This window comes from Pongo abelii, chromosome 13 (assembly GCF_028885655.2).
Source record: "Pongo abelii isolate AG06213 chromosome 13, NHGRI_mPonAbe1-v2.0_pri, whole genome shotgun sequence".
NCBI classification, from domain to species: Eukaryota; Metazoa; Chordata; class Mammalia; order Primates; family Hominidae; genus Pongo; species Pongo abelii.
The window spans coordinates 89767425-89781222 of NC_071998.2; the positions used below are offsets into that span (position 1 = coordinate 89767425).

At 46.8% G+C, this 13798-nt stretch overlaps 1 protein-coding gene across 11 annotated transcripts in view; it reads right to left on the minus strand.

Annotated features, from left to right (window-relative positions):
* Positions 1-1633: 1633 nt before the first annotated feature.
* Positions 1634-13798, minus strand: part of ANKS6 (ankyrin repeat and sterile alpha motif domain containing 6) — a 64248-nt gene continuing 52083 nt past the window's right edge. For 6 of the 11 annotated variants that reach the window (XM_054520358.2, XM_054520357.2, XM_054520359.2 and 3 more), the window contains 2 exons: positions 6178-6274; positions 1634-2194 (listed from right to left, as the gene is read on the minus strand). In XM_054520358.2, coding sequence (XP_054376333.1) covers positions 2145-2194; positions 6178-6274 — 147 coding nt within the window. In that variant the 3' untranslated portion in view covers positions 1634-2144. Of the gene's footprint in view, positions 6275-13798 lie in introns of all 11 variants that reach the window. The other 5 variants (XR_008509876.1, XR_008509875.1, XM_054520355.1 and 2 more) reach the window with 4 other exon arrangements.

Here is a 13798-nt window from a genome sequence, read left to right on the forward strand (position 1 = left end):
CTCATATCACCTCCACCTGGTACTGGTGCGTGGGGACCACTTACCCGGTCCAACCCACAGCCCAAGTCTGCATCCCCTCTCTAGCTGCCCTGGCACAGGCTGGCCCAGCTTCTGTGCCTAAGGAATGCTCCTGTCCCTGGGCAGCTCAGATCCCTGGAACGTTCTTTCTCGTGGAGCGCTGGCCCCGTGCCCATGGTCTCCCCAGACCCTTGCCCCACCCTCCAGGGCCCCCCAGCTTCCCCCCACCACCCTCCTAAGGCCCCCTAAGGCTAAGCCCACCAATGTGAGCTACTGGGACCAGGGAAGCATAAACAAGGCAGTCCCAACTTGCAAGAATTCTTATTATTCTTTTGAGACAGGGTCTCATTCTGTCACCCAGGCCTGGAGTGCAGTGGTGTGATCATAGCTTACTGCAACCCTGAACTCCTGGCCTCAAGCGATTCTTCCGCCTCGGCCTCCTAAAGTGTTGGGATTACAGGCATGAGCCGCCGTGCCAGGCCACTTGTGAGAATTCCTAAAAGAAACAGAATCACTAGGCTATTTATAGCTTTCAGAAGCCCTCCTCTCCAAATTGTGAACAAGTCAGAGGCTCCAAATTGTGAACAAGCTGCAGAGGCTAAACAACAGGTTTCATTTGTCTTGTTGGCTGGGCTTATTCAAATTCCACGTTCCTCTCTGTGCTGATGACACGCAGCAAGACACCAGGAAGTGTGAGGCCTGCACACAGACCAGACTGTCCTTTGTCAGCTGTGTGACCTCAACAAAGTTGGTTAGCATCTGTGCCACAGTCACCATACTGACAGAAAGAGGAGTTTCCGTCTGCCTCACAGAGTTCCTGTGAAGATGAGGCAAGGTGACTTCTAGAAGCTGCGCCTGGCGGACCCAGGGACTCACTCCATAGCAGCCATGACAGGCAGGAATTTGGGCAGTGTTTCACGCCTTGGATGAATGTAGTCAAAGTGGGAAGATAACTTTACATCATTTAATATACACAGGCCGACAAACAATAATCTTTCAAAGAATTAAGTCCCTGCATAAACCTAACAATAAAATAATAAAAAGTGCCTATGGTGAGGAAAATGGACACTCTCTTGGGCAGAAACTAAAATGGCATCCTAGACTCTTGGCAGTGAACACAGTGGCCCTAGTGAGGGCCCTATAGGGGAAGGCCAAACCTGGAGGTGGAGACAGGGTCTCCCAGACAAGGATGGCCATGCCCTGTGTCTCAGCCCTGGAGAGGGCTCCAGCAGGAAATGGGAACCTGGGAGGGTCCCTATGCTGATGCGAGATGGCTCCACTCTGCTGGGCAGGGCCCCAAGTTGGCGGGGTTCCTGGAGCAAAGGGAGTTCTCGAGGGCAGGGAGATGTGGTCTCAGCCTTAGGAAGGAAGCGCAGTGCTGGGGAGGGGAGCCGAGGACAATGAACTGGGCTTTGTGCTAGAGCTCACTACCCGTGATTCTGTGTGGATTTCCCTTCTGTCATTCCCAAGCTTTGGCAACAACAACTGTTATTTTTGGGACCGGATTCTCAGCTGGGGGGCTGAAATTAAGGCAGGGTCTAAATCCACTCTTAGGCTGCATGTTAAGGAGGAGCAGAGCCCCCTGAGGCCAGAGGACCCACCTCACCCAGGGAGATTCCTTCTGCAGGCCAGTCCTGCAAAATCTGGTATCAGCTTTATTAGGGAAAACATCAGGTCTCTTTACACGTTGAACGGGAACTGCTGGTTAACAAGACACAATTAACTTGCTAGGAATGGACAAGGACAGCGACAGGATGGTGCTTCACAGTGCCTCCTGCTGACGGCACCTTCATTCTGGCTGCAGAATTCTCCCAGGAAGGGTCCCGGGCTCTTCAGGAGGCATTTACTTGGAAGCACAGGTCAGCATATCTGTCCAAAGTTGTCCAGCCTCTGGCCTGGCCCATGTCTTCAGGCAGCTCCGAGGCAAGAACAAAAGAGACGGGTTCCCTGCCCCCTTTTTACCCGCTGGATCAGCTTCTACGACTTGGTCAAACTATCTTTCTGTCTACCATACCGGGAAATCCAATGACAGCAAGACCCAGAGTCAGGCACATTTGGAGGGCAGGTCCATCGGCCACTCCTCACTTCTGTGGGCTCTGATGCCAGCAGAGTCACCTCAGCGGCTGCTACCTCTTGCCGGAGGCAGTTTCTTCTGGCCTCACCCACCCAGCCATGGCTATGTGAGGGCAGAAGGGAGAGAAGAAAGAGAGATGAGAGATGAAAGGATTTAAAATATGCAACCATCTTTGAGGTTTCCCACATCTGCACTGCTCCACAGTGTGAAAAGGGCTTTCTCACTTTCACATGATCCCTGGGGGCTACTATCCCCCTGTAACCAAAAGGGAAACTGAGACTCAAAGGGAAGTAGAACGTGCTCAACATCACGCAGCACTAGGTCTAACTATGTCCAGTGCTCTTTCCAGGGTAACAGGTTGCTTCTATTCATTTTAAAGGACTAAAAACAGAAAAACAGGCACCCAACTGACCCTTCCTCCCTGACGATCTAGAACTTACACATTATGTGCTGCCTTTGCACATGCCCCAGCTGGAATGCCCTTTCTCTTTTCTGCCTAAACCTGCCCTTTGAGGCCCCACTCCAGCTCTCTCCTCTGGGGCCTGCCCAGGCTGAGCCTGAGCCATCATCGATGACTTTCCCTGAGCCATATACCCAGCACGCTTCATCACCGCACCATCTCACCGACGTGCTTGTCTCCTCTAAGATACTGTGGGGTTCCCTTGAGGGCAGAGAAGTCCTTTTTCATCTTTGGAGACAGAGTGCACGAGTAGGGCTGGCACAGGGTAGATGCTCAGTAAACGTTTGGTAAACAAAACAATTAAAAAATAAACAATCTCCTCACAAAACCAGCTGGCCTCCATATAATTTTGTGGCGCTGAAGAAGACAGGCAGGAGCCCTCCGTGGCCAGCAGGGACTTGGACATCCAGCACCCAGGACACACCAGCAAGACACTGCCTGGGTGCTGGGAAACAATGCCCTCCACCCTGCAGGAGAGCTCAGGGTGGAGCCTCAGCTCAATGCCCTCAGGCTGGAGAGCTCGCGGAACAGGGACCCTGCCATCTCAAAGCAGGCCCCGTCCCTGATGTCCCACTGCCAAGCAGACCACCTCTGCAGAGAGCTGCTGGGGAGAAAAAGATGACCACCAAGGGCCCTGACCCACTCCCAGGGCTGCAAGGCCTCTTGGTTGCCGCTGTTCCAGTCAAAGCGGGGCTTCCCCAATGGTGTCCAAGGAATTCCAGTCTTGCAAAAGCACCTTGGAGAAGTGATGAGAGTAATGTGGGAGATGCTACGAGCTTCTTGGCCCTGTGAAGAGGCCTGACACATGCTGGCATGCTGAAGGTTATGAGAGGCCTGCAGCAAAGATGATCGTGTAGCTTGCTTTAGTGTCTGCCAAACCTACTTGACCAGGGAACCTCACCCCACTTTCACATATGCACCCTACTTTTCTTTATGAAAAACCTATTAACATCCTGTGGAACTAGGGTTCCAAGGAGCATACTTTTGGGAAATGCTGGTGAAGGTCACAGAGCAAGGGAGGTGCTTCTTGTTGGGGGAACAGCCACAGGCAGGCTGGGGACACGTGTGGTTAGGGAAGGGGTTGATCAAGGACCAAAAATCAGAAAAACAAGCACCCAACTGACCCCTCCTCCCTGACGATCTATAACCTACATGTTCTGTGCTGTCTCTGCACATGCCCCCGCTGGGGTGCCCTTTCTCTTCTCTGCCTACCAGCCGCATCCAAATATCCCCAGAAAGGGTGCCAGGGACCTCTTGTGAACCAGCACACAAACTTCCTAGGAGGAAAAGCCTTAGACACTTGAGTCCAGTGAAAAAGAAAAGAGAGGCATTGTCTGGAGCCTCTGCTGTCCTGTCTGCAAAATGGGAATAGCCCAGCTCCGTCCAGGGTCATCCAAGAGTTCGTGGAGGTCTACATTTATGAAAAGGTGACCCCCCGGCACAGCTGTGTATCATTGTTCAATCAAACTCACCTGAGTGGAAGCTATACCAGTATATTGTTATGAAAAAAACAGGACCACAGCAAAAGGCAGGCACAAAACCTCAAAGCACATAATGTCAGGGGCCATGAATTTCAGAGGTAAACAATTCTAGGCCTACTGTTAACCCCTGAAGCCATCAGTAAATTAAAACAAGAATCACAAGTGCTTCTAGCTCCAGGAGTCTATAGGAGTTAGTGGAAAAGGCACAGGCTTACAAGCCCACTGCTCCAGTTCTGACCCCAGATCTGCTCCTTCTGGGCTGTTTAACTGGCAAGCAGCTTCCCTCTCCTAAGCATCCATTTCCTGGATGTACAAGATGAGGTTACACAATGCCACCTCCAGGGTGCCCATGAGGATGAAATGACAAAGGTAAAACTGCCAGCACACAGTAGGGGATGAATGAGTGTGTCTCCTTAAAAAGGCTGGGACATGAGAAACCTTTGTAAAGGTGTCTGTCAGTAACAGCTAAATGAAACACTTTGTCTTCAGTCCTGTGGAAAGCTGGCTTCTGCATGTGGAAGGCTGAGAGGATTTAGAGGAAAAACACCCAACTATCAGGGCAGGGGAAGAAAACTACGAGGCTCTGGGCAGTAAGTTAATGATGGCCTCTGAAAGCCAGCATAGGGGAGTGCGGTTTCATGGCTGGGGGAGGGACAGATGAGAGATGGCACCTCCCAAGGAGACCAACTTGTGGCTCAGCACGGCTCAGGGTAGACATTAGAATTCTGTGCAGCCTACCATCGACTAGGTACTTCCTGCAGACCCAGCACTTTGGGCATACTGGTTCTAAGCTCCAACTAAGAGGCCATTGAGCTGCATCTGAACTTTGAACCTGAGTCCAGAGCACAAGGTCTGCCCACTCTACCATGCTGCCTCTCAATGTCGGGACCATCTATTTACAGGTGTTCTCTTGCCTGTCGACAGCCTGAAGGCTCTGTATTGTGTCTGCACACTTGGCACCTGGTAGCTAACATAAATGCAACAAGCACTGGCTGAATGAGTCACTCACTGGAAAACACTTCAGAATCCAGTGGGTTTTAAAAGTCAGGGCCCCTCTAATTTAATAAAATATGATATGGTAGGAAACTACACAAGCCAATTCCCTTTTGAGGAACACAGCATTAACAGGATGTAGAGAAAATACCAAATTTTCACTTCTTTGCCTAGAAACTTTGAGCACCAGAGGCCTTTCACAATGTGACCCATTAGTCTTCTGCTTCCACTTTCAGTGCAGAAAGCCCTGCAGTGATACAGGTGAGCACTGTGGAGTACCAGAGCATCGTCTGGTCTGACCTTCCACTTTGCAGATAAGGAAACTGAAAGCTAGGAAGAAGAAGGGATCCACACAGCAGGCCTCCACTTCTTTCCTTCTATAATACACTGTCTTTGCAATAAAGAAAAATGCGTTCGACATACACATCTCGAACGCATGCTGTAAGCTGTATGCAGCAGGTGCAGTGGAATGCTAGAGCAGTCACATACACAGCACTAAGGGACCCAGTGGCTGAAAGGCGGTCAAAAAAGACTTCATCTGACAGGTGACTTGGACTAGGAGGGACAAGTTAGAAGTTTTAAGGGAAGATGTGGCAGGAAGGCTAACCTCTCACCATAATACATACCCCCCATCTAAGTCAAAAGTTGTTGCTGGGAAGCCACTACATGGAGACTGCACATCCCGGCCTCTTCTGCATCCAGGTGGGGCCACATGACTACCAGTGGCCAAGGGGATCTGAGCAGGAGTGATGTGTGTCAGTTAAGAGCAAGGCAGGTAAGAAGCAGCCGTGCCTTCTCCATCGTCCCTTCCCCTTGCCACCAGCCAGAAGCAAACTCTGAGGCTCCCGGGGAGGGCAGAGCACAGGATGAAAGGAGCTGAGTCCCTGCATCACTGTGTGAACCAAACTGCCAAGCAGAAGCACTCCCACTGGACTGTTACATGGGAATCTGTCTCTGTGTGTTGAAGTTTGTTGCAGCAACAAGTACTACCAATGAATGCAGTGGACGTGAAGTGGGCATCCTGAGCAAAGGGAACAACGTGACTAAGGCACAGCAGTGTGACGGGGGCAGGGCTGGGGCTGTGGCCATGTGAAAGGGTCCCGGGATTCAGAGAGCTCACGCTGGTGGCTGCGGGAAGGAGGATCACGCACAGGGGCTGTTGCCAGGGGCCCTGGTGTTGCTGGCACTGCTCTCAAAGGAAGAGTGAAAGTTGTGAATGGTTTCCTGTAAAATTTGTCTCTCGCGTCCCTGTGGAGGAAATTGAAAACAGACACAGAAAGTCTTATTAAACCTTTTAACCATTAATTCAATTGACACAGTGTTGTTAATGTTCAACTCATACTTCAAAAACCCATGGGTGTCTTGGGGAAAATAAATTACCTAATTGAAAGAGTACCGAGTTCAATAAAAACATACTGAGTCAGAATCTCCCCAGCACCCACCATCGCAGCCTGTCAATGCTGCAGAGGCCCCGGGATGCAGGACCCCAAACCCCTGGACAGAGTGGGAGCCGAGTCCAGGGCAAGACTGACTCCTCCCGAGTCGCACGGCCCGGATTCGAGGTCTCCTTTCGTGTGCCTCTGTGCATCTTTCCAGTCCTCAGATTTCCAGAAAATTCAATGGGAGCCAAGTTTCCTTCTGCTACAGGATAAGAGTTTAAACTGCCTTTGCTTCCCTTTGCCCAAAAGCTGCCAGATTTGTCTTCACAGAGATTCACTTCTCACTCTATTCCTACAACGCCCCCTGCCCCCATACACACATTTTCAGATGAGAAAAGAGGGTGGATGTGAATGTTCCGTTGAGCCCAGAAAACATCATCACTGCATACCAGGCTCAGAGGCTGCAATACTCAGAGGTTAAGAACAGAGACTGGGTCCTAGCCAGAGCAATTAGACAGGAAGTCAAACTGTCGCTGTTTGCTGATGACATGATCATTAACCTAGAAAACCCTAAAGACAGTTCCAGAAAGCTCCTAGAACTGATAAAAGAATTCAGCAAAATTTCTGGATACAAGATTAACGTACACAAATTAGTAGTTCTTCTATACAACAACAGCGACCAAGCTGAGAATCGAATCAAGAACTCAACCCCTTTTATAATAGCTGCAAAAAAATAAATAAATAAAATACTTAGGAATATACCTAACCAAGGAGGTGAAAGACCTCTACAAGGAAAACTAGAAAACACCGCTGAAATAAATCGTAGATGACACAAACAAGTGGAAACACATCCCATGCTCATGGATGGAGAGAATCAATATTGTGAAAATACCCATATTGCCAAAAGCAATCTACAAATTCAATGCAATTCCCATAAAAATATCACCATCATTCTCCACAAAATTAGAAAAAACAATTCTAAAATTCACATGGACTGAAAAAGAGCCCGCATAGCCAAAGCAAGAATAAGCAAAAAGAACAAATGTGGAGGCATCACGTTACCTGATTTCAAACTATACTATAAGGCCATAGTCACCAAAACAGCATGGTACTGGTATAAAAATAGGCACATACACCAATGGAACAGAATGGAGAACCCAGAAGTAAACCCAAATACAGCCAACTGACCTTTGAGAAAGCAAACAAAAACATAAAGTGGGGAAAGGACACCCTTTTCAACCAATGGTGCTGGGATAACTGGCTAGCCACATGTAGAAGAATGAAATTAGATCCTCAATTCTCAGCTTATTCAAAAATCAACTCAAGATGGATTAAAGATTTAAATCTAAGACCCGAAACTATAAAAATTCTAGAAGGTAACATTGGAAAAACGCTTCTATACATTGGCTTAGGCAAGGATTTCATGACCAAGAACCCAAAAGCAAATGCAATAAAAACAAAGGTAAATAGCTGGGACTTAATTAAACTAAAGAGCTTTTGCATGGCAAAAGGAACAGTCAGCAGAGTAAACAGAAAACCCACAGAGTGGGAAAAAAAATCTTCACAATCTATACATCTGACAAAGGACTAATATCCAGAATCTACAATGAATTCAACCAAATCAACAAGAAAAAAACAAACAATCCCATCAAAAATGGGCTAAGGACATGAATGGACAATTTTCAAAAGAAGATATACAAATGGCCAGCAAACATATGAAAAAATGCTCAACATCATTAATGACCAGGGAAATGTAAATCAAAACCACAATGTGATACCACCTTACTCCTGCAAGAATGGCCATAATAAAAAAAAACAAAAAACAGTAGATGCTGGAATGGAGGTGGTGAAAAGGGAACATTTCTACATTGCTGGTGGGAATATAAACTAGTACTATCACTATGGAAAACAGTGCGGAGATTCCTTATAGAACTAAAAGTAGAACTACCATTTGATCCAGCAATCCCACCACTGGGTATCTAACCAGAGGAAAAGAAGCCATTATATGAAAAAGATACTTGCACACACACACCTATAGCAGCACAATTCACAATTGCAAAATCGTGGAACCAACCCAAATGCCCACCAATCATCGAGTGGATAAAGAAACTGTGAGATATATCTATATATCTATATATCTATATAGATCTATATATATATATGATGGAATACTATACATCTGTAAAGAGGGATGAATTAATGGCATTCGCAGTGACCTGGATGAGATTGGAGACTATTATTCTAAGTGAGGGAGACTATTATTCTAAGTGAAGTAACTCAGGACTCAAGTAACCAAACATAATATGTTCTCACTTGTAAGTGGGAGCTAAGCTAGGAGGATGCAAAGGCATTAAGAATGACACAATGGACTTTGGGGGACAGAGGGGGAAAGGATGGGAAGTGGGTGAAGGATAAAAGACTACATATAGGGGGCAGTGTATACGGCTTGGGTGATGGGTGCACTAAAATCTCACAAACCACCGTGAAAGAACTTACTCATGTAACTAAACACCACCTGTTCCCCAATAATCTATGGAAATAAAAAATTAAAAAAAACAACAACAACAACAAATAACAGAAACTGGGCTGGGCATGCAGCATGCACCTGTAGTCCCAGCTACTTGGAGACTGAGGTGGGAGGATCACTTGAGCCCAGGTCAACTCCAGCCTGGGCAACAGAGCGAGACCCTGTCACAGTCTAGGTTTGGAGCCCATTTCTCCCATTTGCTAGCTGGGTCACCCTGAGCAAGATACTTAATCTCCCTGGGCCTTGGTTTCCTCATCTACAAAACAGGGATGATAACAGTCCCTCAAGTGATGGCTGTGAGATGATTAGAAGGCCTCAGACACAAAGCTGTCCATTGCAGCACCATTTATACAAAGTTTGAAAATCTATATAATCAACAGGTAGGAATTTTTTAAAAATTAATTTTAGCACATTTCCCCAACAGACCCTGTGTGGGTAGCTGGAGGCAGACAGGTCCTATCCTCAGAAGGCAGCAGTGGATTAAACATATTTTTAAAAATTAATAAATATGGTCAAAATATAAAGTAAATTAATATAAATTAATATAAATCTCTGGCAGATTGTTCTCTACTAACAGTGAAAAGGGGGAAAAATCCACTGAATGAGCCTAGACTTCAAACTTTCTTTCATTTCATGGACTCCCCATAGCCCAGAGGGGCCCCTCTCCAGACCCCCCCACAGACACCTCTTGGGCTGATGAGGCCTCCTAGACTCGAGAGGACAGTAAGATTCTCCCTTCATCCCAACCCATCCAAATAATTTTAAATAAGCTAGGAAAATGCCCTCCAGATTCCATCAACACAATCCAAAGGCTGGAGGGTATGACAGAGCATTGGATGCCAAGTCAGAGGATCTGGAATCCCCACTCTACCACTGATTAGTGCCAGCATCCCAGGCCCGCCCCTTTTCCGCTAAGCATCTGTAAAATGGGGATGTTACCTGCCAGTGTTGCACTGAAGCTCACCCTGAGATAATGAATGGGGTGGCACTGTGCAAACTGCAGAGGGCTAAAATGTAAATGGAAGGGTTGACAGCAATTTTATTATTAAACACCATCTCAGCCTTAATTGCCTGAGAAACGAGGTCAGGGCAAGACAGGGTTCCGGCCCTCGCTGCCTGCTAACCTTAGGAGGGAGCTGTAGATGATTAAAACCATAATTGTTTCCTGCATTCACAACTGATTGAAGATGATAACGATAATTGCCCTTTAAAAACCCCTGAGTTTCAAAGGACCTGCGTGATAACTCTCAAAAGGAAAAAAAAACAGCCATTAAATGTAGAAAAAAGGTTCACCTATCTAGCATTTCAAAAAATACAAATTAAAACAAGGTATCTTTTTTGCCTATCAAATTAATAAAGATTAAAAAACAAACTGATAGTAATACTGGCAAAGCTGCAGTGAAACGAACAACAAACTCTCACACACTCACAGCTAATGTAACTGTTCACTGGCTCTTTCCGGAAAGTTATTCAGATGTACATATACCTTGATTCCGACTCTTTGACTCAGTAATTCCACTTTTAGACATCCACTGTGAGGATCAGAAGGCCTTAGACACAAAGCTGTCCATTGCAGCACCATTTATACAAAGTTTGAAAATCTACATAACAGGTAGGAATTTTTTAAAAATTAATTTTAGCACATCTATGCAAATTTATACGAAAAAGAGTTCTTAATGACATGAATAGCTGCATATATTTCATATTAAAGAAAGCAGGATATAAAATTATAGACCCAAATTTATCTCAGTCATATTTTACAAAAATTTAAGGGTGTGGTGATGCGTGCTTATAATCCAAGCTACTCAAGAGGCTGAGGTGGGAAGATCCTTTGAGGCCAGGAGTTTGAGGCCAGCCTGGGCAACACAGGAAGACCCCATCTCTTTAAAAAAGAAAAAACAAAAAAAAGGACACAAAACACTGCAGAGTAATCTGCCAAAGGTGAACAATGTTGGCCTCTGAGTGATTGGATTGTGATTTCTTTAAAAAATTCTTTTCACCATTTTGGTACTGTGTAAATTTAATAAAATCAATATGCACTGCATTGACAATCACAAAAAAAAAGGCAACAGAAAGAAACAATGACTTAGGACCAACTAACTCCTCATTTCTGGTAAACCTCCAATATATAACTCATCCGAAACTAACAAACTAATGAGCAGACTCCAGCACACATTACAATTCAATACTGGGGTGGGTTCACTGGAAGTGATGTGGCTTGCAGGCTGAGGGTCCACAATGTTTTGCTAATATTACTATGCCTAATAAGACTTGCTGATGTTATTATATTATGAGCCAGGTTTTTAGTTAATATTCACTTAAAAAATTTTAGGCCAAAATGCTCAATCTTATTGATTGTGTAAAAAAAGCATTTTATATCACACCCTGTTTTCATGTAAACGTATGTAACTGAAACATTTTGTCCTTTCTATCTGCAAAAGCATGTTGCTATTTTCTATTCTATTTTCTAAAATGTGCTGCTCATGCCCCATTAAATGGATTCCAAAACCCACCAGCATGCTGTGGACCACAGCTAGAAAGACACTGCGGGCAAGGAAAGCTGGGCCTCCCCGTCTCATGTGTCCTGGTCTGGGCTTTCTAATGTGTACAGAGCACTAGAGCCACAATGGGTACTCTCTCTTGGTTGGCCAAGCTTGCGTTGCAAAAGAAAAAGTATGAATGTTACAAAGAGAAGTTCATGCCCTATAGCAAAATCAAAGAGGCAGGAACCCTTGATGTCAAGGTCAGGCAAGTCCAGTCTAGAATAGCCAAGGCCCAGAGCATCTGAAGGCTGTAAGGGCAGTGAACCGGCTCTTGGAAGCCACCTTTGGCCTGAGGAGCTCTTTGCACATCTACGAACCAGCACGCAGTTGCAGTGCTAACTTAAAACAATGCAGTAGAAGTTAAATTTGCTTTTGTACTATTACACTTCTAAACATGCCTTTTCTCTATGACTTATGATGATACATGGTCCTCACTTCCAGAGGACTTTATCTGGTATTGTTTACTCTTGAATAACAGGGTCTTTCTCCAGGGAAGTGGTTCAGATCGGCTCCTTCCCCTTGCACCTATTACTGTGTGGAACTGCCTGACTTTGCAGGGTGGATGCTGCCTGTTGGAGGGACATGGGTGGGATTAAGTGGTGCCTTTGGCCTGGCATGTCACAGGCACCTTGGCCTCTTGGTTGTGAGCTGGTGAGCTGGGCCCCTAAGCAGGACCACTAACAGCTGTCCCTTCTGCTTCTCCTGATGGGGCCTGTTTAGTATAGGATGCAGACTGTCACAGAACAGGGAATGGGTGGGAGGGAGGGGGGGATGAATTTGAGAGGGAACTGAAAAAAGGCTCTAGTTTATATAAACTTTAAGAACGATGTCCTCCATCGGGATGGGCTCAAGATGTCACATCATTCACTCTGATGATGTCAGTTAAGTTTCCTAAGGTTTGCAAACTAGCCCGGTCTGTCTGCTTTTTGTGATCCTGGGCGAAGGAGGCCACAGCCACAGAGGGCACAGGGGAGGTTCCGGAAGCATTAGCAGTTGCCATCTGGTGGCATCAGCTCCTGGCCTGTCCTCTCACTGGCCCTGCCTCCAGAACCTTTTCTGTCCTTCTTCCTTAACTGGCTTAAGCTTGGATTTTACTCACTCCATCCTCTCCTTGGCTCACACATCTGGCCTCTGGAGGCCGGGAGGTGAAAGGGTCCTCTAACGCCTGGGCCACAGCCCTCCCCCGCCCCACCATCACTCACCCACCTCCCCTCCCCAAAGCCCTTTCCCTTACTTGACTGAGTCACCCTTTACCACCCTGGGTGCCTTACTCTGTCCCTTGGGCCTCCCCACATGTCATGTCTCTTGCTCTGCGCTCCAGCCATTCCTTTAGTTCTTTAAACACACTGCACACCTCACTACAGGGCCTTTGCACGTGTGCTTCCCTCTGCCTGCTCCGCACTTTTCTACTACCCCTCTAACCAGTGGTTTCCACTCTTGCTTCAGGTCTCAGCTGCCTTGCCACTTCCTCAGGGATGTCTTCTCAGCCCTGATTCTAAGCCAGCTCTCACAGCACCACCTGCCTCTCCTTTATGTGCTGTGGGTTAGCTACATCAAGGCAGTTGGAGCCCTTGGGTGAATTCCTCAACTTCTCTGAGCCTTGGTTTCCTCATCTATAAACTGAAACTGACTTCTGCGGCTTTCGTAAGGATTAAATGAATGACTATAATGTGTGACATGCTCAGAGCACAATGCTTGGCACAGAGTGATTCTGAATGGTCAATACCCACACGGTGCCTGAGACATAAAGGCTCTTCTTCATGAATAAATCAATGCCCCAGTCTTTAGAGATTGTTTTGGTTGATTCGCCTTCTGTGAGCCACCCTCAGGCTTCGGTTTCCTGGACGATTTCCTGCCTTTCCTAACAGCCGAGATCTGCCCGCCTCTGATAACCTCCATACCTGCCTTACCCCCCTGCCCTCCCCCATGACATCTAACAGCAGAGCAGAAGCAGTGCTGGTCCGGAATCCCGGCATCACTGCCCAACTCTGAGCCTGGGCTTCCCTATATGTAAAATGAGGTGGGATTGACTGGTGCCTTTGGCCTGGCATGTTACAGGCACCTGGGCCTCTTGGTTGTGAGCTGGTGAGCTGGGCCCCTAAGCAGGACCACTAACAGCTGTCCCTTCTGCTTCTCCTGATGGGGCCTGTTTAGTATAGGATGCACGCAACAACCAAGAAATGTTTAGAATCCAGCCATTTACAGAGGAGAAGGAACTAGTAAAGACTGGGGGAAAACTACTTGGCCTTGGGATGCCCAAAGCAATGCTAAGGGCATCCCTTTGAAGGATCACCTTATAGCCTTCAGGCAGGTAAGAAGAATG